General features: G+C 37.1%; 1 protein-coding gene across 16 annotated transcripts in view; it reads right to left on the bottom strand.

Annotated features, from left to right (window-relative positions):
• ATF7IP (activating transcription factor 7 interacting protein) overlaps positions 1 to 26,042 on the bottom strand; it is a 71,803-nt gene that overhangs the window by 9,060 nt on the left and 36,701 nt on the right. For 12 of the 16 annotated variants that reach the window (XM_085047992.1, XM_085048010.1, XM_085047980.1 and 9 more), the window contains 8 exons: positions 25,129 to 25,274; positions 23,843 to 23,980; positions 22,673 to 22,738; positions 21,994 to 22,139; positions 21,396 to 21,484; positions 19,433 to 20,071; positions 17,863 to 17,930; positions 5,374 to 16,425 (listed from right to left, as the gene is read on the bottom strand). In XM_085047992.1, coding sequence (XP_084904118.1) covers positions 14,980 to 16,425; positions 17,863 to 17,930; positions 19,433 to 20,071; positions 21,396 to 21,484; positions 21,994 to 22,139; positions 22,673 to 22,738; positions 23,843 to 23,980; positions 25,129 to 25,274 — 2,738 coding nt within the window. In that variant the 3' untranslated portion in view covers positions 5,374 to 14,979. Of the gene's footprint in view, positions 1 to 2,737; positions 2,817 to 5,373; positions 16,426 to 17,862; positions 17,931 to 19,432; positions 20,072 to 21,395; positions 21,485 to 21,993; positions 22,140 to 22,672; positions 22,739 to 23,842; positions 23,981 to 25,128; positions 25,275 to 26,042 lie in introns of those variants that run through there. The other 4 variants (XM_085048021.1, XM_085048022.1, XM_085048023.1 and 1 more) reach the window with 3 other exon arrangements.

Genomic DNA, 26,042 nt, shown 5'->3' with positions numbered 1-26,042 from the left:
GTTTCCAAGAACACTATGTAAGTGTTGTTCTATTTGAATTAGTACTGAACTAATATTCCTGCAGTAAACACCATAATCCTGAATGTATTTTCTATGCTGAGGTTGTGTATATCTAGAAAAAATAAAACCTGCTCCACATTTGCTGTAAACAAAGTGCAGTGGAAAAAATATTTGGCCAAAGGTACATAGATGCTTATGATTATGCAAGAGCTGTTACAAGTGTACTCCTCCTCTGTTTAACATCAAAGTTATTATCAGAACACACTCCTGAGAAACTTGCTCAAAAATCCCTGTGCTGTGTTCTCACTGTATGGTGAAACTCAAACTTTTATTAGGGTTTTGGTTCTTATGTTTCTACATAGAAAACATATATAAAATTTTTTTCTAAAAACCACTGACTTCTCACACAAACTCTGAACATGATCTAATCTGCATTGGCTTCAGACTATCAGCTTCTGCTCTGCAGTGAAGAGACACACAGCAGCTAACCCATCAGCAAAGAGCCCTAGCAACCTTCCTCCTAATGGAAGGACAATTTTCTAACACCTGACAACTAAAGGGAAAGAATCTCAGAATATCACACTGGAGAAATTTTTAAGACACTTGCTCAAACCCCAGAAAGAAACTGAGCAAGAATTAAGCTGTAATGGAGCTATGACTCTGTGGCACTCCTATCTAGAGAAGCATTTTTACAGTTGCATGGGCAACTGTAATGTTGACCTTTTATGGCTATTGTGAGGTGAACATCTACTTAATGCAACTGGGAAGGAAAAACTCTCTGCAAAATGTTACTCTCAGTAGGTTTTAGATAGAAAAAGATAAGCTGCAATACATTACGATACGGAGACATGCTACTTTAAAACATACCACAAATCCATTTTGATCTATCTGCTGGGTGTCGTTTACAGAATATTAAGTAGGACTGGGGAGGTTAACCTTACCTGACAGGCTTGCACAGTCTCAAGGCAATAATCTTTTTTATCTTTTTGAGAACTAAGCCTCAGAAGAGATGACAGTGATAAAAACTTGCTCGCCTCAGCTATTCTGCCTCTCACTCATCAATTCAAAATCCTGGCTGAAAAGGACCTCTGGTGGCTGTGTAGTCCAATTTCTTGTTGAAGTTGGACTGTCAGTAACAATTAATTCAAATGATTTGTGGTTTTGCCCTGCTGCATCTTGAAAACATTCAAGAGGGGAGTCTCTACCATCCCTCTGTGCAGCACTATGGTGATTTCTTTCCTCCTCAAGCAGAACTTGAACCTCCTGAATTTGCAGCTCATGGCCACTGCCCCTTAATGTATCGTGCACTCCAGGTCCTCACCATCCTGACACCATCAGTGGGGCCTCTCCAGTGCTACCACCACTCTTCTGAGCTTGAAGAAGAGGGAGCCAAAAACTGGCCAAAACTGGACACACAGCTGTATTTCAGCTGTGGTTCCACCAGTGTCAATCTGGGGGAACACTTACTTAAATTGAAATGAGAACACACTGTTGGCTCATACTAAATTCACTGTGCACCACAAATCCTCTGCTGATAAGAGAACCAGACAGTCAGCTATCTGAATTTCATCATGCTTCCCTAGTACTTGTGTGTGTGTGCACCTCACACACTCCCCTTTTGGTGATAACATCACATGGAACTGTTCAAGGCCAGGCTGGATGGGGCTTTGAGCAACATGGTTTAGTGGGAGGTGTCCCTGCCCATGGCAGGGGGGTTGGAATGAGATCATCTTTAAGATCCTTTCCAACCAAAACCATTCCATGGTTCTATGATTTCTTCCTCACTGAAAGAAATCCTACCACATGCCAATATGATTTCCTACATTTGTGTAATATAAATACAAAGCAAGTTAAGCTATTAAGAACATTTGTGTACAACTTGAATGCACCAGCTAGAGAAATAACTATCAAGGCTGTCCAAAGGAATCCAACTTCTAGGTGGCTGAACTTCAGAATGCAGTGCAGGGACATGCATTTAGAGACCACACAGAAAGCAAATTTTATCTTCAGCAGTAGAAATGTGCTTTTACTTTTTTCCAATGAAACTGACAACACAATACATGGTCTTAAGTAGAGACTCTTACTACTTCTCTGAAGTACTATCATTCTTCACTAATCCAGTGCTAACTATAATTAGACTGGCCTACATTTACACAAGACTTATATAAAAAGAAATGTCTTCTTTTAAAAGATGAAGTGCATCCAAACTGCCAAAGCATATAAGAGCACGACTATATTTATTCTGCTCTTGGCATACTGTCCTAAAGCAAACAGTTTGCATTTGGTCTTTAAATTCTTGCATACAAAGTGTTTTAACTAAACAAAAGATTAGAAGCCGTAATACTCTAATGCCTAAATATCAACTGTAGAATTTAAAGGTCTTTAATTATAATCAGTAAACAGAAAAAAGAAATATATCTAGAAGAGCTTTCTAAAATACCATCAAGAGCTCAAATGTCTCAAATTACTCCCCAAGCCTGAGGTATTTAAGCCTAGACACCAATAATGCTTAAATTAAGGGAAAGGTAAAAATCCTAAAGACTTAATTAACAAAATTAAGCAAAATTCTTTTTATTTAACACCTAACAATTTTTTTTAACAGTCCTATTTAACTGAAACACCAAGGGAAAAAATACCCTAGGCAGAAACAGAAGTTTGTTCCTTTCTGTCATTCACTGGATGAAATAACACTTGCAGCTCAATTATCCCTGCAGCTAGCAAAGTATTTTTCACCTACCTTGAGAACAGCCATCATCCTCTTCATCCAGAGTAAGATCAATGACACCTCCTGATTCATTTCCTGTGACCTTCCCGCTCTGAAAGACAAAACTCCTTTGTTTTGCAAAAGCAAATCCAGGGAACACAGGTGGAAAAGGGACACAAATTGAACATTCAGAAGGAGAGGTCTCAGAACTGATACTTATTAGAAAGGAACTGATGAAATGAGCAAGAGAAGGTAATTTCAGACAAAAATCCCAGGACGTGAAAAACAGGCAATAACCAAATGACCGTATTGCAGTAATAAATATTAAAGTATTTTCAGCTTTGTAAGGATTAAAAAGCCCTGATGAATAGTAGCATATTACTGTTTTGCAGGTTAATACATAACAATTTGCTGTTATAAAGTATATTTCAACTATGATTCCTAACACTGTAATCCAGGTGTAATCTGTGCTCTCCTCTGTAGTGGTGTAACTTTCTGACAGAGCAGTCTTCAGGACAATGTATTACTTATCTTGAGACAGCTTGGCCTGTGTGCTTACAAAGGCACTGACTTCATGTTAAGAAAAAGGGAAAGCTACACTGGAACTTTTATGCTTACAAAACGTATCAAAAGCCATCAGAAAACTCCGGTCGTATCCAGTAATTTCATTACTGTATTCTCACCCATTATAACCCATTAGCATGCTAGAATTTTAGCATTCTATTATTCTACATACAAATCTATTTTTGACCATCCCTTTAGATAAAGGGATTTTTTTAAGCTATTGCAAAAGTTAAATATTTTAGCAAAAAGCCCTAGGAGACCACCAAACAAGATTTATCTTCTGGATCAACTGCTGTGCCTTGGCTGGTCAGACTGAGGGGACCATCAACATTTTCCCTTAGGTGATGAAAAACTGTGGGGGAGGCCTTATATATCTCCGTGTTTTTAAATATACTTTCTAGAAAAAAATGCAATTATATCAATATCTAGCTCCTTAAACTTGCTATGAAAATTAGTTGTGGTTTCTTTTCTTTGTTGTGCTGTTTTGTGGAAGACATTATCACTTATTGTTGGACTGAACTGCTACTGATTTATGGATTAGAGTCAACAAGGTTCCTTAGGGCAGACAGAGTTACAAAAGCACCACAATTATCAAAAATCTCTGAGCAATTAACACGGAAAAAAGCATAGGAGTTATCAGACCCACATGGTCTGTACAAATGCCAACATTTTACACCCTAGGAATATTAGAGATCTTTCTGTGCAGTCAGATGGGGACAGATGCACAAAGCCTAAGCATTGAGATTATCTGCTCTATGACCTTTCATTTAGGTAAACTGAAGCCTTTAAGGAACTCTGAAAGTCAAGCAGAAGCTGTCTGAATTATCAGTCACTGAATTTGGAGTGCCTGACATGATAGTTCTCTTCATTATGTGTTATTATAACCTGATTTCTTTTTGCCTTAGGTTCTGATGCTGGCACTGATGAAATTCTCCTAATAAAATACAATACCAAATTTGAGTAAGAAATATCCAGGGCACACATTCCAGCTACTCCAAGCAGATGCTGTACTCAACACACAGCACACCATCAAGTCCTGTCTCTCCCCAGCCTCCCCATCTAGATTCCCCTACTTCACCAAACATGCATTTCCCTCAAATGACATTTAGGGGTACAAGAAAATCTTAAGGAAACTTGAAAAAAATGAAAAAGCTGAACATTGTGTTTCTTGCCCAGCGGAACATGGTGCAGGCAGGACATCCCCACACAAAACAGACTGCTCATTATGCCTATCATAAAGGTCAGGATTTTGACTATTTGCAGCATCCACCTAAACTCAAAAGGAGGGGAAGTATCCCTTTCTATATCCTGTGGTGTTGGCACACACCGTTTTCAGATACTTGTAGAGATGAAAAGGAAATTCAGGAAGAGCTGGGAATCAGGTGTTAAACCCTGCAGCCAACCAAACAAGAAAATACACGCACCTCTTTTTTACTATCATGATATTTTACCCAGAAATTCTCTCAGTGAAATTTTTGTAGTACAAGGACTTGTGAAAACTCCAGTTTACAACAAAATTCTGTTTGAGTCAAGGCTACAGAGAAACAACTGCTCTTTCTTCCTTAAAACAGAGATTCTTTGGAGCAAACTGCCATGTTACCCATTAGAAATGCAGATTCATATGTGCTGCTCTGAGCAAAATGAGGACCCAACCTCAGAATGCTCGCAGCCCTGATGAAGCCAAAGGGGAGCCTGGCATTGGACTTTCAGTCATATATGAACAACACTTCCATTTGTATTAAAAACTGAAACAAGAGAACAAGTCTTTCAGCTCCTAATATTAAATTCCAGCAAGAATTTGGGTAGAAACTGGAACAGTCAAAAAGCAGAGCTTTCTGGTCTGCTATCACTTTTTAGGTATCTCAAACACAGGAAGCCAACAACATGAAACTGCTTCAGCTGATCTCTGCACAAGAACAAGCTGATGCCATCTTAACACCTTTTTATCAGTGCAGCCACATTGGTGAAATAATTAAAACCATTAACGAGAACCCCAAACATATGCCTGATGGTTTAGTCTATATATTGCCTAGCAAGTCTTAGTAACAAAGGATTCACACACCTTAGAACACAAGCTGAAACAGAAAAAAACAACCACAGCAATAGAAAGTGATCTGTATATATTTAAAACACCACAGTTACAAATAACAAACACAAAACCAAACAAACCCAACCAAAGCGAACAAAATCACAACCCTCCCAAGCCAACCTTTCCTCATTTGTCAGAACCAGCACACCAGTCTCCAGACCAAATAGAAGTTGCACTTAGATCTGATTGTTTACAACAGCATCTGGGCAATTTATAGTAATCTAGCAAAAAAAAGTTTACACTGAGATTTAAAAGAAATGTAAACTACCAAACCCCCTTTTCCATCCTTTTACAGCTGATGTATCTTAATATATGTGCCTTTAAACTCCAAAGAAGTCGAGATCCTCCAAAATACATTCATTCACATTGCCATTTTGGACCAGTTTTATCCACAGCGAGTGAGCAAAGTTTGTACAGCCTGGAAGCAGCAACATCATGGACTGAACCATCCAGTTAACCTCAACTGTATCTGAGTTGCCTTAGTCTAAACATCTCTCTCCTGTCATAGGGCAGTCAGCAGTGCAACAATCTTAACACAAAACAATGAAATAAGTGAATTAAAAATTCAACCCTAACAAGTTCCACTCTGAAATGCCAGAGTTTTAAATACATATGTGAAAAAAGCTGTCAGAAGAATGTGAGAAAAATACAAGATTTCATATTTTCCTGACTTCCCAGTTTTAATATAGCCACATCACTAGTCTTCAACTGGTAGGTGAATTTCAATTTGCAATTAAGATAACTTTGCATAAAAGCAACATCTCCTGAAACTGAACATTTCATACTGAAGTCTAACATTCATCCAGCCCAAGAAAACACATGCAACTTAGAGGTGAAAGGCAAAACACAAGGTGAAATGGGGGGAGAGGACTGCAAGGTACAACTAAGAGCAGAAATGAAGGTGAAAACCAGAAGCAGGAGGAAGAAAAAAGGTAGCAAGGGAAAAGAAAATAACAAGCCGTGCAGCAACTGAGCATGCACCAGCACAAATATGGAAGGATGGGGTAAGTGGACTGCAAAGTTACTTCACTATTCTCAGTGTTGTGCATTTTTCCTGAAACAGCACATCAAGGAGAATCACAATCTTGATCTATTTTGAAAAGTGTGTTTTTTAAAGAAAATCTTGTCAAATTGAGGCCTCTCTGCCCCAGCTGCTTTAGTCTGCAAAGTCACGTTCACACCTACTGCAATTACCAACACGAAATGATCTGTTTGTGTGTCAAATGCCCCAGGCAGGCATCTCACTTGGCAAGTGTGAAGGAAAAGTATTTTAATGGCAAGCACAGAACTTCTGAAAGCAGCAACTGAAAGACCCCAGAAGAAAGGGCAAAACTGAAAGAGTAAATACTCATCCCTTTCATATACCTGAGTGAAACCTGCCAAGTCCTGAAAGAGATGTCATAGCCTCTTCTAAATGCCTGTTCATCAGTTACATGGAAACTGCTTTATTGTGCATATGGAAGTTAAAACAATGAAAAGTATGCATAAAATGAATGCAACTATTCAAATCAGTGCATTTTTTTCCTCAATATTAGAAATTGGTATTTCTAGGTGTGCTAACTGCAAAGCTTTTCCTTAAAAGTAACATTTTCAGATTTTCTTTACCATGAAAACTACTAGAAACAGACTTTGATTTAATTAATGATGTAAAATCTCTATTTATATTTCAGTAATTACACTTCAATTCAGGGTTTTCTACAAAGAATCAGTAAAAATTACCTAAGCTCACAATTTCATGCATTTTCTACTGTATATGCCTAGGCAACATAATCGCTGCTTTCTTCCAATCTCCACCACTAAAGTCTTTTCAAGAACTGAAGGAAGTACTGAGAAACAGATGGTCTGACAAATAAGATATACTTATGGGGATAATTGCTAGGAAAAAGCAGCAATAGGCAGTTTGATTTGAGAAAGAAAAGAATCGTACATCGACTTTCTAAAACCAGTGTCATATAGTAATTTTAGAAATTCATACAATAAGTATAACAGAAAAGGGGCTCTTAGAGGTAATAAAATTCATGGAACTTGTCAAAAATGCCTAAATACGGTGTCATCTGAACCTGAAGCCACAACTAAGATTTGCAATAAAACCAGTGTTAATGTTTTGTAATGAATAACTTTTTTCCTTCTTTTGGAAGACTGTCATTATATCCCATATGTCATTGACTGCAATCTCAAATAATTAATCTACACGCTAGGAAATAGTATAATTAAAAATAAGGGGAATCGGGCATCAGCCTTGCAATAAAATGAAAGGTTGTCTCTGGTGTTCAAGGGATTCTGAAGCAGTTTCCTCATCTGCCTAGAAAAGTAGGGACATTGAGACAGGCTACTACCATTTCACGCATTTTTCCACTTGCAGAGACCATTTGACAATGTTTTAAAACACACTGGAGAGGGAGAAAGAATATCACCTTAGCTTTGCAATCCAGCAACTTCTTCAGATCATTACTGCTGCAAATGAGGTTGATTCACCATTTGGAATTTTGAAAAGAAAGAAGAAGAAGAAATGGAGGGGATGGGTGTCTGTGAAAAAAGCTGTACCACAACAAAAACAAAAGTAAGAAAGGACACAACTGAGGTGCAAAAGCACATATGGTAGACATGATATTGAGAAAAGAAGTTAACTCCCACCACAACTGCAACTGTGAAATTTAACACAGAAAGAATAAGTTAGAACACCACAGCACATATCCACCAATGGCAAACTATTGTAGAAAGCTGGGAAAGAAACTTCTAAAGCTCAAACTGAACAGCTCAACAACATGCACATGTATTGTACCAAATGAAAAAACCAAAAGCTACAAGTAGGTATTTTGAAGAAAGTTCTTAATTTGCACTTCTCTAGTCACACGATAGATATGATTTAAAAAAGTTTTGGTATTATATAACGCCATAGTTCAGTTCATCACGAAGAGATAACAAGGTTATTGATTGTAATGCCACCTGCTTTTCATAAAGGAACATTTCAATATGTAAAAGTGAAAATTTAAGGGGAAAAAACCTGCAAAAACAAAAAAATAAATTGTAAAATAAAAAAGTAATTCCAGGGTAGTAAAGACCAAAATTCTGAAGATTAGGTGTTGCACACTGACACGGTGCAGACAATTTTATTATTAATACTTTCTACTATAACAAACTAGAAAAAATCTGGAGGCTGTAAACCAGACAACTCATGAAGCATCACACCACCACAACAATACATGACGCACCAAGGCGTTATATAATAGCAAAATCAATCTTAAATTATGGGGAGTGATGTTAAAAAAATGGTTTGGGAACAGGGTGTGTGTAGAGAGAGTGGCCACGCTGTGTTTGTATGCATAATGATAAGGTCAATATTTCATTTTTAGTCATCCATATACAAAATTACATATTTCAAGCACAGTTTAAGCAGTTGTGAAAATTACTTTCTTTCACATTTTTGAGCATATTTCAGTCACTGACTGCTTCAGTGTCAGATTTATCACTTCTCAACTGTTATTTTTTCCAATGCAGTAACTCCCACAAAATTGAAGTAATTATTCCAGCCTTGCAAAAATGCCATGAAAATCTACTCAACCAGGTACCAAACACATTTGCCATCTCTTACCAACATAAAAAGGAAAATCATAATGCACTAAAGGAAGCAGTTCACCAAGATCACAGTTTACACAAACAAAATGTCACAGTGCTACAATACATGTTTTGATAGTGTGCGGTTGCGTATTTGTATAATACTCAAAAACACTTTTAACAGACATTTTATGTGTTGCATTCACAAGATTGCTACATTCCCCTCACCCTTAACCGGCATTGTGCAACACTTCCTACAGAACAAGAACAATGCAAGCATGGAAAAAATGAACAACCAGTCATAGTAACCTCAAAGTACTATACACCCTCTCATTTCTGTGGTGCAAAGAGCAGATGTTGGCTTGGCTACCCCTATTAACAACAATACAAATAAATAAGAGACTGGTTGCCAAAATAACTGGTTTTAGATGCTAGCAATCACAGCCCCAATTAGAAGTTACAAAGAAACACTTGATACAGTGCTAGAAGTATTTCTTTTACAGATGTGATTCTCTTTTTATCAAACAGTTAAATGGGTATATAATAAACTCAAACATACATTCATGCACACACACTTTTTTGATGAAAGTGAAACATCTACCTTATTTCCCCAAGACTCACTGAGTTTCCCAAAAGTACCATGTGGGATGGCCATCTTGGATGGTGGAAGACCCTCTTATTGAACAGTAAATATATTTATTATACTTTTCAGATTAGTTTACTGCAGCTTTTAAAAGCTATTGTCCATGCCTGGAGTAATGACATGATCGGTTAGATTGTTTTAATATCGCTCCCAAATTTTTTGGCCCCAAATGACAAACCTGAGTTTATAATACACAAGTATATTTACCCATTAAAAGTGGCTCTTAGTAGCTGGGGGTGGTTTAGATAACACAGATACAGTCCCAGGGAAAGACAAATCAATTAAAAGTCTCGTTTTAATTGTGTTCATTAAAACAGCCATCCAATTTAGCTACATGGTGTCCCGCTCGCAACTTTATAATTTAGTTCTGTAATGAGTCTCAGGCAAAGGTTCCACCTAACAGATGAGAACTAGTTGCATTTTAAACAGCACAAACATAACCCCAGGGTCAGAGACAAAAGTCAAGTAGCCCATTTTACATATATAACTATATATGTTTATTTTCAGAGACATAACCATGAAATGCAAGGAAACGTATTCATCAATAATGCTTCAACAATATAGAATTAATAGCTGCTTATAAACTGTAAGCTGACATATCCACTTTGCTCACATTATTTCCCAAGAGACACTCACAAAGTTTGTTACACATTGCAGAGTAAAGATAGGAGTTATAAATGTACTTTATTAATGTTTTACCAGATGAATTTTCAATAGTCAGCAAAATAGCTTAAATTAAACTCTAGTTCAACCAAACAAATCAAGGTTTGTCAGAAACAATAGGAAATGGATAGGACACTGGTGGACTTTTATTTAATAAATTAATAATAGCTGTAAAGTGAAATGCACAGATGAAATTTAGACTGAAAAGAAGATTTGCTCCTTAAGAGGATAAGGTGCACACAAAGAAGGGAACAGGAAAAAAGACTATTCATCTGACCAGGTGTTTAAATAAATATAATGCAAACATTCTTAAAGATTCACTTATGCCAGACATTTTTAACACATCAAACCCTGTTCAGATTTGTTCAGTGTTACGTTATGTTACAGTGTAATAAAACTCCTTTCATAGATTCTCTCAGTATATCACAGCTATATTTTTATATAATCTATATATATAAATCCTGTATCTATAACTGGGATTTGTACTAAAATACTTTAAAACCATTCTAAAGATTTGCTATATAATTCCTTTGCCTCTGTAACAATAATATTTATCCCAATACACTAAAAGTGCTTGTCATGTCTTCAGAAATGCAATTCAAGGACCCGAGTCGCTGGACCCACCATTGGCAAAATGACTGGGACCAAATAATAACCCTTAAATTTCTGTGTACACAGACAAAAGCTGAAGATGAAAGACTAACACAAGCATAGTAAGATGCCCCCTTCCACATTCCTGCAGCCACTCCTTGTGGAGCAAGAAGTAGAAAGGCTGAAAAAGAAGAAATAGTCATAAAGCAAAATTGTACCTCCAAGCTCCTTACTGAAAACTTTGACTATACTGACCTAAAGAGCAACTGCTGAGAAGCTGTTCAGTTCAGGATAACCAGAGGGACTAGACTAAAACCACAACAAAACCAAGAACAAATTCAATTTCAAAGCATCCTACCAATGCCTTCAGGTATTTGACACTGTGCACAGTGGAGCCCTTCACATGGTACAGATAAGGTGCATACAGCAAAGAAAATGTAACATACTTTAAGACATCATACCAAATTCATAAAAACAAGAAGTAATTGGAGTACCCCTTAAAGTAACAGCTGAGATCTCCAAACTTAACAGGAAAACATAGAGAAAACAAGCTCTAGATCCACAACACTAGTACGAAAGGTGAATTATGAAAATGAGATGCAAAACTAAATTTGTGGAAGTATTATATAAGGAACCAGTCATTTTCCACTGTCTTCAGGGTCATCTCCATCAAAGGAAATTTAATTTAATCAATAACATAGCAGCCGGTATTTAAAAAATTTATTTAGTTGACTTGGACTAAGTGCTGGTTTTTCATTTGTGTTGTTTTTCTTTTGTTTTGGCTTTGTTTTTTTGGTGGGGGATTTTTAGTTGGTTGGTTGGTTTTGTTTTTTTGGGGGTTTTTCCAACTGAAATGAAACTGTCTTATTTTAGGTGAAGACCTAATTAGAAAATTCAAGAATCATAGATAATTTCTTTCAAAGAATATTTGTTATACTCAGATTTTTGTTAAATTCAGATTTGGAGATTTTTTTTGTTAATTCAGATTTTTAAAGGGAATTTTAAATGATCATTGACAATTTTGCATTAAAGGTGCAGCCAAAGTCTAAATCTAAGTTTAGAAAAACAAACCTGTTGGTTCACCAACCAGGTTCACGTACAGCAGCAAAACAATGGGAAAAAACCCAAGAAACTCTGTTATCCTGCTGTTTGAGGTTCTCTGCTGATACTGCAACTGAGCAGTACAGTTCATGTCCATTTTGATAGAATTCATTATGTTCACACAGCATAATCTGTACTGCCACGAACAGCACTGACTTGAAACTTGACCCCCTGCTCCCCATATTATTGTACTCACAGCCAAAACTGACTTCACAAAAGCAGCAAAATATGCATTCTGTTTACTTCAGTTTTTCTAGAAATAAAATACATGTAGGAAAGATTCATTTAACACTTTAGGTGGAAAGGGAAACAGGAGAAAGATTTTTTCAGCTCTGGAAGATTAGAACGATGTTCTGCTACTTAGATTTAATTCCATTTTTAACAGAAAGCTTAGTAAACAATGACCCCAGGTCTTGTGAAGCAATAATACTTCCATCCCAAACCAGGAATACATTCTCATTTAAAAAAAAAAAAAATCTCCCATGCAAAAAACCGGAAGCTAGTAATATTGCAGTCAGTTGCTTTGAAGTATCAGGTTCAAATTGAAGGTAGTAAGAGGATGCTGTATAGTTGGTGCCAATGGAATTAGAATTTAACAAATGAGCATCCAAAAATACCCAATTATAAACCAAGAATGGAAGTCAAGTTAGAAGTCAAATGATAATCAAAAAGAATGAGAGACATGCCAAGATTGGCCAAGAGAGTCCCTTTTTCTGTTTTAATCACCAACTAGTTTTGTGTTGGAGAACAAAGCCATCAGAAATTTGCTGTTGCACTAAGTCACCCAGATGCAGTCAGAACCAGAGCAGGGCATGTGGTCAGTATGACCACAGTATGCAGCAAGAGGGAACAAAAAAGAAACATCTCCTGGCAACATACTTTTTGTTTTTCTGGAGGATAAATGTTCAATGCCAGTATGCTGGAAGAGGCAACTGCCTGAGGCAAAGACAGGAACACTTTTTGTGGGGGAATAGTAATGCATACCCATCCTGGTGAAAGTTTAGATAAATTTCTTCAAACGAGAAATTTAATTTGCCAGTCTGAATGAGTTATGAATTCTATGAATCCCTAAAATTTGGAAATCTGTGTCACCCTAAAATATCCTAGAATATGTTACTGCACCATTCACCTATGTTTTGAGAACTGTTTGCCCTGGGATTTCTTTACTTTTTCTTCTAGCCATTAGAAAGGATCACTTTCTCTGCCATCTCTGATTTATTTTAGCCTTGACAAAATGATCCATGCTTTCCTTCCTCTAGTCATTGGTATCAAAATTAATGTTCCAACTAAAGAAGTAGGACTGATCAGAAATAATTTTTATATTAACAATTACAATTATTACTACAATGAGTATCTTATCAACTACCTCAATCATAGATGAGTATAAGATCACTACAGAACTTCTAAAACCTTTTAATCTTTAACATCATCCATCAGAAAATAGAGCACAGTGCTGGTCTTACACTTTGGAAAACTGATGCAGTTAAGTATGAATAACACAAGGCAACAAAGGCAAATATTATCAGCAAAGATAAAAACTCCAAAATTCAGGCATCAAGTCCTCTGTACAAACTACAGCAGTGTCTATACAAACTACACACTACAACAGAGTGATAAATCTCGTTCAATATCTGAAGGCCTATGCCAGCAAGAAAGTTTTCCACAGAATTCAGAGATTTAGTTCTCCACAGAATTATCATGGTCAATTTGTAATTTCAGCTGGGATTCTTCTATACTTTGTCCATTGCTCAGCAACAGCAACACTTCAAGTGAAGTCCTTAGTGTGATAAACCATGTGTGTGCAGTGCATGTGTATACACACATTTGAAAAGGACAAAGCAATTCCTATTTCATTCAGTTAATATAATGGAAAACAGATTTAAATGCTACACTGTTTCTTCTTCCAAAGTGGACCTACCATAATTTGTGATTCTATAACCAATTTTCTGTTTTTATTTACAGGAAAATATCTTGGCAGAATCTATGATGAAAATTATTATTCACATCTACTATACTGAGAATTTCTAACCTGTAAAAATCTATGAAAAATATAATGACAGGATCAGTTTACTAATCTGAAGAAGTTAAAACCAAAATAATATTTGTACAGGGTTCAGTAGGGAAGAACAGGATGTATTTCTTGTGAATTATATTATACTGACAAAGACTATGCAAAGATTATGCAAAATACAATGAAGAGGCTGGTGAGAGAAAATACAAAAAAAACCTCTCACAGGTTAAGCATGGAGACAACACTTAAACACTCTGCCATGGAGACAACACTTAAACTCTAATTACCTGGAATTTAGGCAAGAAATTGTTTTCAGCTCTTTTCAGAATGTTTTCCCCATTTCATGCACAACTGAAGAGATCCCAGTTTTAATACCACGCATATCAATAGTGCCTTTGGAGAACAGAATGACTGGAATCTTAAGCCAAAAATATTAAATAGGAAAAGGAAAGACCTGCAGTGCAAATCTGCAGCCCACAGAGAAAATCAATTTAGAAGAATGCTTTAAAAAAAAAAAGAAAATAAAGGCACAATCCTCTGGTAGGTCTGACAACAATTTGAACAGAGGGTGAGAGTAGTTAAGCAATTCCAGGTGTTTTCATGTGTATGTACATATTTGTAGTGTGTCTGTGTCTATTTCATTCAGCTTCTACTTTCCTGGTGCTCTTAAGTAATCAAGTATTTGATTTGTAAGATGCTACATTAGTGCCAGCAGGCACAAAATGGTAGATAAATAACACTCTTCACAAAATATAAAAGCCACACTCTTAGTGAAGAAAACATATCTTCAGCTAAGTGGAAATCAGTATCTCCCTTTAATGTTTTTTAAATAGCTCTGCTCAGCCACTTAGAGTCCTAGCTGCCACAAAAGGTCATACAAACTCCAAGCCCTGCTCTGTTTAAGTTTCTGCTCCATAGCTCACATCTTGAGTGCGAACAGGATACTTCTTGCTGAACTAGACCATAAGAAATTTCCTCAGAAGACCAAGTGAAAAAACAAATCCAACAATTTTTTCCATTTTAGCAATTCATTTGAAATCAGTTCTATTACAGAAGCATCAAGTCATTGGTTCTTGTTTTATCACACGCTTTATAAAGACAGGTTTGTTACAACAGCCTTGAAGGGGACCGGCAGTTAGGTTCCCACTGGTCATGCTCTTGGGAAGAAACACCTTGGAAGAACTGTGGTTCATCAGGACAGGGCTTTTGCAATTCAGAGCTGGGTGTCCCTCAGGGACTAAAGCCACAGAGTTAGTGCCAGGTGACACCACAGACTTTGTAGGGAATAAAATTTTGTTTTGTTCTAGAACAACGTGTTTTACAGAAGAGGTGGATGCACTAGATGCTGATTTTTTTATCCCTTCACTTGGGATCTTCCTATATAGATAACTGGGGGCATTATTTTCCATTATATCTGACCAGGCCCTGTAGCGAACCTCTGCAGATCCCCAGTAATGTCTAATAGCAGACTCGGAGCGATGGCCTGTCACTGCCATTATTTCTCTAGGCCCCAGTCCTGCTTCACACAGTAGCTGGATGGTGGTAGTTCGGAGAGAATGATTGGTGTACCGCTGAGAGAGCCTGGCTGCCACACTTATCCTGGGCATCATGGTACCCAGGTAGTTCACACCCATCGGTTCTCTTTTGTACCAGACAGGCTGTTCTTGCATTTGCTCTGATGTTAGCTTTAGAGGGTGCAGGTAAAAGGCAGGGGGCTCTGGAGGCAACTTGGACAAATAAAGTTCCAAGGAAAAAACAGGACAGTTTGGGTCCCCAGGCATATCATACATTTTACCCATTTTATGAGGATCTTCTCCATTTTTGCCTTTGCCAGGATACCTAAACATAGCGTATCGACGCCCATTCTTGTCCTTCTCAACAACAAACGCATCTGGAGCCAGATCTCTCAGAATTTCCCTCCCTCGCTTGGCAAAATGCAACTGCAAATCGAACCACACCTTGTTGACGAGTGCCAGCGGGCTGTGCAAACCCAGCACACCAGATTGCTTTATCTTACGCAAGTCCTCGGCAGCTATGGGAGGATGGTGGTGAGTCTCATCCTTGCCCTGCATGCGCAGCATCTTCAGCACGCTCACAAACACCATGTTTGCACTAGCAAACTCTTTGTCCTTCATTAAGCAAATCTGACGGTTGTAAGGTGGCATTTTGAGATGCCGGTTTAAGCCAGCACGCATTGACTTGTAGCTTGCCACACTGTAGGTATTTCCATCGTGATTTCTTATTGTGTAATAAAACTCTCTTAAGATATCATTGAGTTCACTTACTGGGACCAATTCAAAGCTAGGATCCTTGCCATTTTTGGCCAGCCACTGTTTTAACAGGTTAGCTGCCCAGCCAGTCTGCTTGTGCGTGTTTTTGATGCTCTTAGCATCCTCTTCCTCTTCCTCCAAGCCAAAGAGGACATCCTCAGGGAAGTTAAAATTCGTCTGTGCTGCTTCTACTGCTTCTTTATTTTCTGATGAAGTCTCTTCCTGTTTCAACTGCTTTTCGAAACAATTGATCAAAGTTGTACCATCAAATATGCCACAGGTATACGGCACACAGTGAACTACTCTTTGATCTGACAGCTGCGAAGTGTGGAGTAATACATAATACTTTGGATTTTACATAACAAAAAGCAGGTGGCATTAACTGGATTTGTCCAATGAATGGCATGTCAATTCCATGCCTCACTAGCCAATTAAAATGCATCAGGTCCTTCTGTTTTAACCATGGCATTACACATGCTTTAACTGATTTCACAGAAAGCAAACCTAGAACATACACTACACAACAGAAGACTGAAAACCAGAAAACATCCTATGTCTTTTATTTCCCTCCTCCTAGCTCCCCTTCCGCTGCTAAATACCACCATCATACACAATCTGTTTTTCCCATTTTTTTTCCAGGTTTCAGGCTTAGAAGAAGAAAAATTCCAAATTATGCATCTTATACTGAAAATTAAATCTTAGAACTGTACTACTGTCATCCATTATGGTACTGGATTTCCTACATATCAATTACTGACAAGGGTTTCAATAGCTATAATCCACAGGCATTTTGAAAAATGAAGTTCCAAACAACCTTTCTTTATGAAATGCCTTACTAGAAAGAGTGAGGCACAGTTTATACTCTAAAATACTGGCTACCTTTGCCAGACTACTTCCAACAGGTGAAAACCAGAATATTGTCCAGTATATTTTCTTCTTGCTTTGAAATACAATTTAGATTAACTGTACCTTGAGACACTAATGAATTTGGAAATGTTGGCTGGAATACATTAATTTTATTCCCCTTAATAAAATTACTTCGGGTTAACAGCAATAGTTAAGTATGAGGTGCTTTGTGAAATATGTATAAACAGAAAGAAAATTATTTATGAAGAATTTTAAATGACTTAATTTCAAACATTAACTTTCAAAGTAAGTTCAACAAATCTTAGACAAGGAATCCAGAAGCACTGCAAGTTATCCTTTATTATTACGCAGCTATTCCTGAAGAATGTTTGTTTTCTTTTTTTTTTTCCTCCCATGATATACGGCAATCAAACATTAGAATTCCAATTTTAACTTCTGGATTAGTGTGGAAATGAGAGCACTGCAATAATTTATAAAATATTTGTAGCTTTAAGTTCAAGCCTTTCAGACAAAGATTGGGCAGGCTTTTCTTTATATGTTAGCTCTGTTTTATCAGACAATTTATAGTCTGCTCCTGGTTTACCAACTCATCTACCTACAAAAACCCCATCAAAAAACTTCTGACAAAATTATCAGAATCTCATGCTCCAAATCACAGTGAACCAGAAGAAAAAAACAGAGAGAAATTAGAAAGGATGGCACAAAAGAAACTAGAAGTGTTTCATTATAAGCAATAAAGGTAAAGAACTTTTCTCCTGTGGATTGTAACTTTAGAATTTTATATAGAAACAGTCAACAGCCTACCTGTGTTGTTCCCTCAGCAGGTCGCTTGTTTGCCGAAGTATCTGTTGGTGGCCTGCTTGTCTGGTTTTCTGAGGGGTCAAGAAATTGTTCATTTACAGCATCTAATCATTACTAATTATTGATATCCACTAGACAAATTTGGGGGCAATATTCAAATTTGTTTGATACTAAGCATTCGGTATGTGACATATTTTACAATTAGCCCCAATTTTCAATTGTAAGTATATTCAAGTTTGATTAATGTGTTCCCTTCCTTATAAGTCTGACAGTGTATTAAAACCATTTTATGAGCAGCTTCCTTGCTCTGAGGACAAAGTATAACTACAGCCTCTTCTTCCTCTGTAGGCAAACTAATAAGATATTAAACTGAAAATTAACAAAATTAATAAATATTTCCATTTTAAAAAACTGACTGAAAAATGGATGGTTAAACAGACTGCAAAATATATAACTGAGACAGGGCGACTGAGTACCTTTATTAGCTCTGCCAAACATTAAACGAGCAATTTAAGAAGTTACTGTAATATTTGATGTAAATATATAAATCCAAATTCTGTTCTCGTGCCTTTTTATTTTAACCAGAGCTTATCAGCAACAGTGCTGGCCCTAATCAGTGCTTCAATTCTGGTGAGAAAACCACTATGGTATAAAGTAAGTCTATGGGAATGCCATAAAATGAGGGACATTCTTTGGACACAAAGGTCTTCCCTTTTGCCACTGTATCTCATCTGTCCTTTTTATGTTGTCTTAAATCACTTCTACTTGCTTTAGAGCTAAGAATCAATATAAAACATATAAATGTCCAACTCCAGGGTGCACATTTTTAGCATAGGTAACTTAGATACAGGAAAATGAAAGGAAACTTGTTCTGGTACCAAGCCCTGCTTGAGCTCCTTCTAACATTATATTGTGCCAAAGAGGAACTTGCTGTAACTGCAACTCACTCACAAATCTTAAAGACCTCTTAGAAAAAAAAAATTCGAGGTATGTAAAATCAAAAGTGCAGAGAACTATCAGGGCATGGCCAAAGCTTGAAAAAAAGTATTTAAAAATAATTACTCTAAATATTGTTATATGAGCATTTATCATGTTTAGACACTTCATTTAAATACTGTAAGTGTATTCCTTTGGAATTAGGTTAATATTCAGTTGTTTTTCTCTCCTGTCTTGTTTACTTTTAAGTGTTGTGAAAATTAAGTTATACTTTCCTTCAGTATGTCTTTGCTCACAAAGGCAGTTAATATTACTCTAAGAGGCTGTATTAAAAATAAATAGCAAGTTCTTAATGGTAAGAGTGTCTGACTTCATGCTAAGAATTATATAAATCAAATTCCAATAAAACAAAGCTTACAAAGCTACACTGCTGACTCCCTCTAAGGGGAGATTATTTTCAACAATGTCTGAAACAGATCTATCACGATTTTGATCTTGAAAATTTCTACAGAAATGCAACCTAGAAGAACCGTCTCTGTAAAACACGTTAACACACAATTTTCCACAGAGTGCAGTTTTATGTTTCCTTCTGACCACTATCTTCCTTCCCCAGTGTCAACATTCAAGCATAACTTACCAGTCTTGGGTGCTGCAATGGTGGGTGGCTCAGTAGGAGCTGGACTATTAAATGCAGTGATGGGAATCTTCATCTGCAGGGGCGCTCGACTGGCGGTCGCATTATAAAGTCCTGGAGTACCCACTGTGGGCAAAGAAGTCCTTGTGGTCTGAGCAACAGGATGTGCAGTAGGAACAGCCTGCACTGCCAACGTTGTGCCTATTGACCCAGCACTGGCTGTAGAGGTCCTCTGAATACCAGGACTGGGCACATGTGGGATGTTATTTGGTTTAGTTGTGTTAGTTGATGCCAAAGACACTATAGGTTTGGTAAGGCTACCAACCGTAGACGAGTTTTGTACAGATATAAATTCAACGTTGCCTGGCTGCTGGTTAGAGACCAGAGTCCCTGTGTGGCTTTGCAGAAGCTGAGGCTGGGATGACACTGCAACAGGGACATGCAGGATTACGGGCAGAGACTGCAATGAGACAGACACCGACTGAGTGCTGCCAGCAGGCACTTGGTTAGTGCCTACAACTGTAGCCGTGTTAGCTGTGGGAAGAACTGTTGTTGTCAAAGAGCTGGTGGAGGACACTGGAGTCGGAAGTTTAGGATGTCCACTGACAACTGCTGGAGAAGCAGCAAGACTGGGAGCAGGCACTACACACAAAAAAATAAATAACAAAATTAAGCACTTGAATCAAGTGGGAAGTTTCACTGCGACACAACAAATGGAAACAATTTATGATGATTGCAGTGAGTCACTGGAACTCGTTGTCCAGAGAGGCTGTGAACACCCTATCATTTTAAGTGTTCAAAGTCAGGCTGGACAGGGCTTTGAGCAACTTGATCTTGTGAAAGATGTCCTGGCCCATGGCTGCAAGGATGTACTAGATGGATCTTTAAAGGTCCCTTCTGACCCAAATTATTCTATGATTCTATGAAAAAGGTGGTGTATAATTACTTTTTTTTGCAGATAAAGGCTACAGATACTACTCTTCTGTTGTACACTGATATTCAATGGCCTAGTTAAAGATACCGTCAATATTTCATTTCTGTTTATAAGAAATGGCAGAAAAAAGATATGTAAAGAATTATGACACAGGCTTGAAAAAAGCTCCAAGATTTAACTGTTAAAAGCACAAAATATAGCATTTCAAACAACAATTAAAGAAATGGCAAAGCAACTGGTGCTTCACAAAACAAGAAGAGAAAAACGTTGTCAGTTACGACTAACTTGCCTTGTATAGGTAGGACCTTGTATCCAGAAGGTTCTACCAAAACCAAGTATTAATGTGTCAGAGAAGATATTCACTTTTATGTGACAAAATTTCAGGATGAATTCTAAAGATCAGGAGCAAAATACACTACTGAAAGCTAGTACATGCCTACTATAAGCTAATGCTGTGGGAAAGATGCAGCATTCAATATTAAGCAATTTTTAAACCAAGGACAGTGAGACTACAATGAATGTAATTAATGTTGGGTTTGAGTCTTCATTTCCTACATAATTTGAATGTAGAAATTCCATTTTTCAACATGATGAAGATCCCATTTTTTTAAACACCATATAAGAAATGGGGTTTATAATTGCTGTTTAGTTTCCCACTCAATTTCTATAGTCATTAGGTAGAGGGAAGGCTATCGTGAGTATCCTACTATGATGAAGTACAGTAAGGGGCCTGAGCCATGTGTTTCACTTCTTGGCAGCCAGTTTTGCTACCATACCTACCATGCAGTCTCCTGAAGCATCTAATTTACCCAGGAGTTCTGGCTGGCCAAATCAACACATTTTTTCCCATACCTGATAAGCACACTACACAAATATTAACTGGGAATGCGCTAGAGAGCTAAAAATAATGATTTTTCATGTCAGAAAAAGTAAGTAAAATTGGTTTTGCTCTGTTTAGTTGGTTACTCCTTTAATGGAAAGCAGTAAGACTTTTAAGAAATGTGTTTTTGTAGTCCATAGGGAGTTTCTTACCTGCATTCACAGGGGCTTGAAAAGTTGCTGGTGTGCTCTCTCCTACATTCCTCTTTGACTCCAGCATCTGCCTCACTGTGCCAGCATTTCTAAGGAATGAAGCTTCAGTTAGCATTTCTCTCAATAAGCCACATATGATATATTTATGAACAGTACAATGGTGAAAAAAATCCTAATTTTACAGCTGTTCTTTTGAGATTTTCTAAACCCATTTTCTGCTTCTCATGCAAACTGACTTTGGGTATTGCCCCACTAAAAAAAAGACAATTATTTATAAATTCTCAAGTGCTTGCACCACGTATGCCTTGTGTCACGAAAATTTTCCTGTTCTTGAAATTCAACTTCCACTTCTATCCAGAATTTTTTAACCACTGAAACTGATGCAAAACAACATCTAAATTTACCCAAGAATGGATTCAATACTGTCAGTTTATGACTTCTGTGAAAGCAAATCAAATTTTACAAGTGAAGAGCAATGAAGGAAAAGGAAGAACACTTCAATTAAAATAAAGAAAATACAGGGATTGTCCATGACATTAAGTATCTGAAGTATCCTGTAGTAAATGTTAACATGGTCACAGCGATGTGGTTTGCTTACCGATATGTGGAATTGTTTACATTTGCAGTCTCAGCTGCTGCTTTCCCTGGAGATGCAGCTGCAGTTCCTGCAGTTCCTGCAGCTCCTGCAGTTCCTGCAGCTCCTGCAGTTCCTGCAGCTCCTGCAGTTCCTGCACTTCCTGCATTCTACACAGAAAAAAAGAGAGAGAGAGGTGCCATAACAGAACAACTCTAAGTCGGCTTGCAAACTTATGCTTTCATTCTACTTCATATCCATCCACTACTGTGTGAGAGATTCATTTCCTGAAGCCAATGCTGCAGGAGAATTTTACATATTTTACAACCACCCAAAATCTCCTTGGTCCTTCTGCCTGCCTCTCCTATATCCTCTCTTTCCTCTTCCCCCTCTCCCTACTCAGAATCAAGGCAGTGGGATTCACTTTTATTTACACTGTACTCTTCATACTGAAGTAAATTAGATTCAGTTACATACAGTTTAAGGTGTTTTCACACTTACAATGGCTAAAGAAGCTTCTGTACAAATCAGAACTACATAACAGATGTTAAGACTTCTTTAACCAAACCAAACAAACTTGCTTTGTGAATGCCATTGAATAAACAAGTTCCACCTTTGTGCATATAAATTTTCTTTATTTTCCAATACAAGGTTTAGGCTAACTCAGAAAAGATCCCCAAACCCCAACAAATCTAGTTCTTACTTCCTGTCTCTTCTTCAAGTCCTCCTTGGCTGCTCCAACCCGCTTTGTCAATCTTGAAATTTTAGCCTAAACAGGAGGAAGATGAAAACAAACAAAACCATAAATATTCCCCCAAGAAGCATCAAAGAAATTATACTACTCAAAGATATATAACTAAGACATCAAGTGAAAGGCTATTTTCATATGAGGGAAATTATTCTTCCTTGAAATACAGTACAACGGTGTTATTTTCAACTATATTATAGAAGAAAGACAAATGTATGTATCACAATCAAGGTATCTTAGAGACAATTTTAATTATTTTCCTTCCTATTCACAATTGCACAAATTGAATCCATCTTGCATGTTCACACAAAACTACATAAATGAAAGCCTTATATGATGTTATTAAATTGACACTAGTTGATAGCTAAAGATACTGGTAAACAAGTATAAGGAAAGTGTCTTAGAAAGCACTTAAAAAGTCAACATAAAATGTCTGGGGCAACAAGAGAGAAGAGTTGTACAGCAGGAACTGGTCTGGCAAACTCCGTATTTCTTTTAATGCAAAAAGAATTGTTTGAATTTGTTATGGCATAAGCTTTTCATTGTCTTGTCAGTTCAAAATTCTTTGAATTTTGTGATATTCCTCATGCCAACACTACATACGTATTTGCTATAGAGAATACAGGAAAGCTTACTACATTCAACACTAGCTATTTGCTTCCTTGCTAGAACATCAACTGTTTACTTTCTGGGGAAGCAACATCTGATGTAGAATGTTCAAAAAGCCCAGTGCTATTGTCCTCTCCTTAATGCATGTTTCCATTTTTAGGAAAATTTCCAGCTTCATAAAGACATTAGATATTTTCATACTTTTGGACAGATGTTTAAATGGAACAGAAGAGTGGAAAAGCGGTCTACTAACAGCTAATGAGTCAGTTTGCCAGAAGAAGATCTGCTTTGGGGCTTCTGTATGATCAATTGGTTGCTTCCCTCCTTCTGAGTAGGAAAATACAGCTTCACAACTCAAAAGGAACATTAGTATTTGCTGCTCCCACACCACAGCTCCTCCCCTCGCAGAATCAAAATGGTTTCCCTACTGACAACTGTAGGAACCTTACTACTAAATAATGAGTAAGTTATTTTCTAATTTGACCCTAGTATGCAGCTGAACACACAAACACTCACCTGCAGTTCAGTAAGCACAGTTTTATGTCTCTTGTTGCATTCTACTTTCTCCATTCGGGTTTTCAAGTCTGCCAGAGTCTTGTCAAATACCGCACACTGTAAAGCCGTAAGTTTTTCTTCTAACAGTCTCTGGATAATCTGCAAAATTGTTATATAAAAAAAAACAAAACCAACACTGCAATCTCAAAATTTGGGAGACCATCTATGAAAATATTCTCATAGCCTGCTAAAACCAGAAGAATTACTACTGTTGTACGCTGTCAATCAAGTAAATCTATAGTCACCAATAAGCATATGGTTGCACAGCTAAGAAGTTTTGACATCTGTTTTGGGAAATACAAATGGTTTGCCATTAATTCAAGAAATTAATTTCCTTGCAGTATAAGTGTATAAAATTTTGGTATATATAAAAACAACCTTAAAAACAGAAGATATTTTCTTGAAGTGTGGTGTTTACACAAATCAAGTGCTGTTACTTTTCTGTTCTTGAAAGGGACATTGGCATTCAAAGAACAGAAACTAAAGTCATTTAACAAAACCTTTTTTATGGCACATATTTTGCCCAAGCAAAAATGCAGTGTTGCCTTTCTTGCAGAAGCTAAAAACATAAGACTGGTTTTCCAAAAGTTTACTTGATAAAGTTATTATTTAATGTTATTCTCCCTTTTATACCTACTGCAGTGCAAGAAGTTTTCTAAAGAAACAAAAAAAAAAAAAAAAACCCACCAAAAAAAAAAAAGGCAACAAATGTGGTTCATTTTTCTGCCATTGTAAATTAATGAAGTTATAACACATGCTAGCTAATGGAAGGATAACACAATTTTCTTTTCTTCAAGACCACAGGTTCCTTATATGGCAATGGTGCAATCAGGCTATTAACAGCTCTGCAAAAATCTGCAAAATGCCAGGTTGATTACACTATTCTTTGGAGATAGACTTTCTTTAAAAGTAGGCACACAATGAAGTGCATCACATATAAACTTCACCATAGTGAGATATCTCCTTTACTAACATTTTTAGTCTAGAATGACATGAGACTTGAAGTATTTTATACATTTCAAATTAATTAGTACAGCAAACTTTTCAAAGGGTATTTGGTTTCTTCTTAAGAGGAGGCCTGTGTAGAACTTTATATGAATTAAGCACCTTTGTTATTTGAATTACATTCAGTGTTCAACCACAAAAAAGAGAAAGTGTTTGGGGACAAAGGGAGTGTGTGGGGAAGGACAGCTAATTAACGATGGTAACACAAGCAACATGCTCTTTGCTCTGCATCTCTATTCTACCTTTTGTAATTTTTGGTCAACATCCTTTCTGGCTGTAATTTTTACTTGGAGTTCTGCTTCATAATCTTCTCCCATGTACCGACGATGTTTAGAAATAACATTGTCCACGTCCTCAGATTTGGAACGCTTTCTCTTTGATGCTTCACCTGGAACAATTAGATACAACTGCTCATGAGGAACTCTTGAAAAAACAGGTATCTTCAGAATGCCATGTTTACTAAGAAGTTGTCCTCAGTTCAAGCTTTTCATTCTAAACCAGTAAGAATGCCTTTGGGAAAACATGCCTGATGACATCAAAGCACAAACCCAGTCCTTTTGCTATCCGTATATTACTGACCTGTTAGTGAGTTCTGCTTTGTGATTCACTCTATTGCTGTCCCAAATGCAAAATGGTTCTAGGACCACCATTCCCCTCTCCAAAACTTCCCTCCAGTTTTTCCTGCTCCTATCACCACCATGCTATAATGAGACATGGCTTCTGAGAAGCAAAATAAAGCCTTCTGTAAAAGGAATTCTCATAATTCCACCCAAATAAAACTACATCTCTTTTAATTGAGCCAGCAATTAACTGTATTTATCTGCCATGAAGTTTTAACTTGTACCTCCAACACCTGACTGAAAAAGCATTCAAACTTTTTTATTTCTTGGGTAAGAAGGAAAGTAAAAACCTAACAAAATAACAGGCTCACAACAGAACTATATTATAAAAGTCAGTGATGAAGTACAAAAGAACCAGAGACTTCATTCACTCCTCCAGCTTCTGGCACTGTGTCCAGCAGGTTCTTGAGGACAGGAGGGAGATTTGCTTTTAAATAATCTTCAGGAAGTTTATTTAACAAGGAAAGTACAGGATTATCAACCTTACCTCAATCTCTGAGAACATGACAGAGCAAGTAAGTCTAGCTAGAAATCAT

This window comes from Lichenostomus cassidix, chromosome 1Aa (assembly GCF_008360975.1).
Source record: "Lichenostomus cassidix isolate B80296 chromosome 1Aa, HeHo_3.0, whole genome shotgun sequence".
In the NCBI taxonomy this organism is placed as follows: Eukaryota; Metazoa; Chordata; class Aves; order Passeriformes; family Meliphagidae; genus Lichenostomus; species Lichenostomus cassidix.
This window is presented reverse-complemented; position numbering and strand designations above follow the sequence as displayed.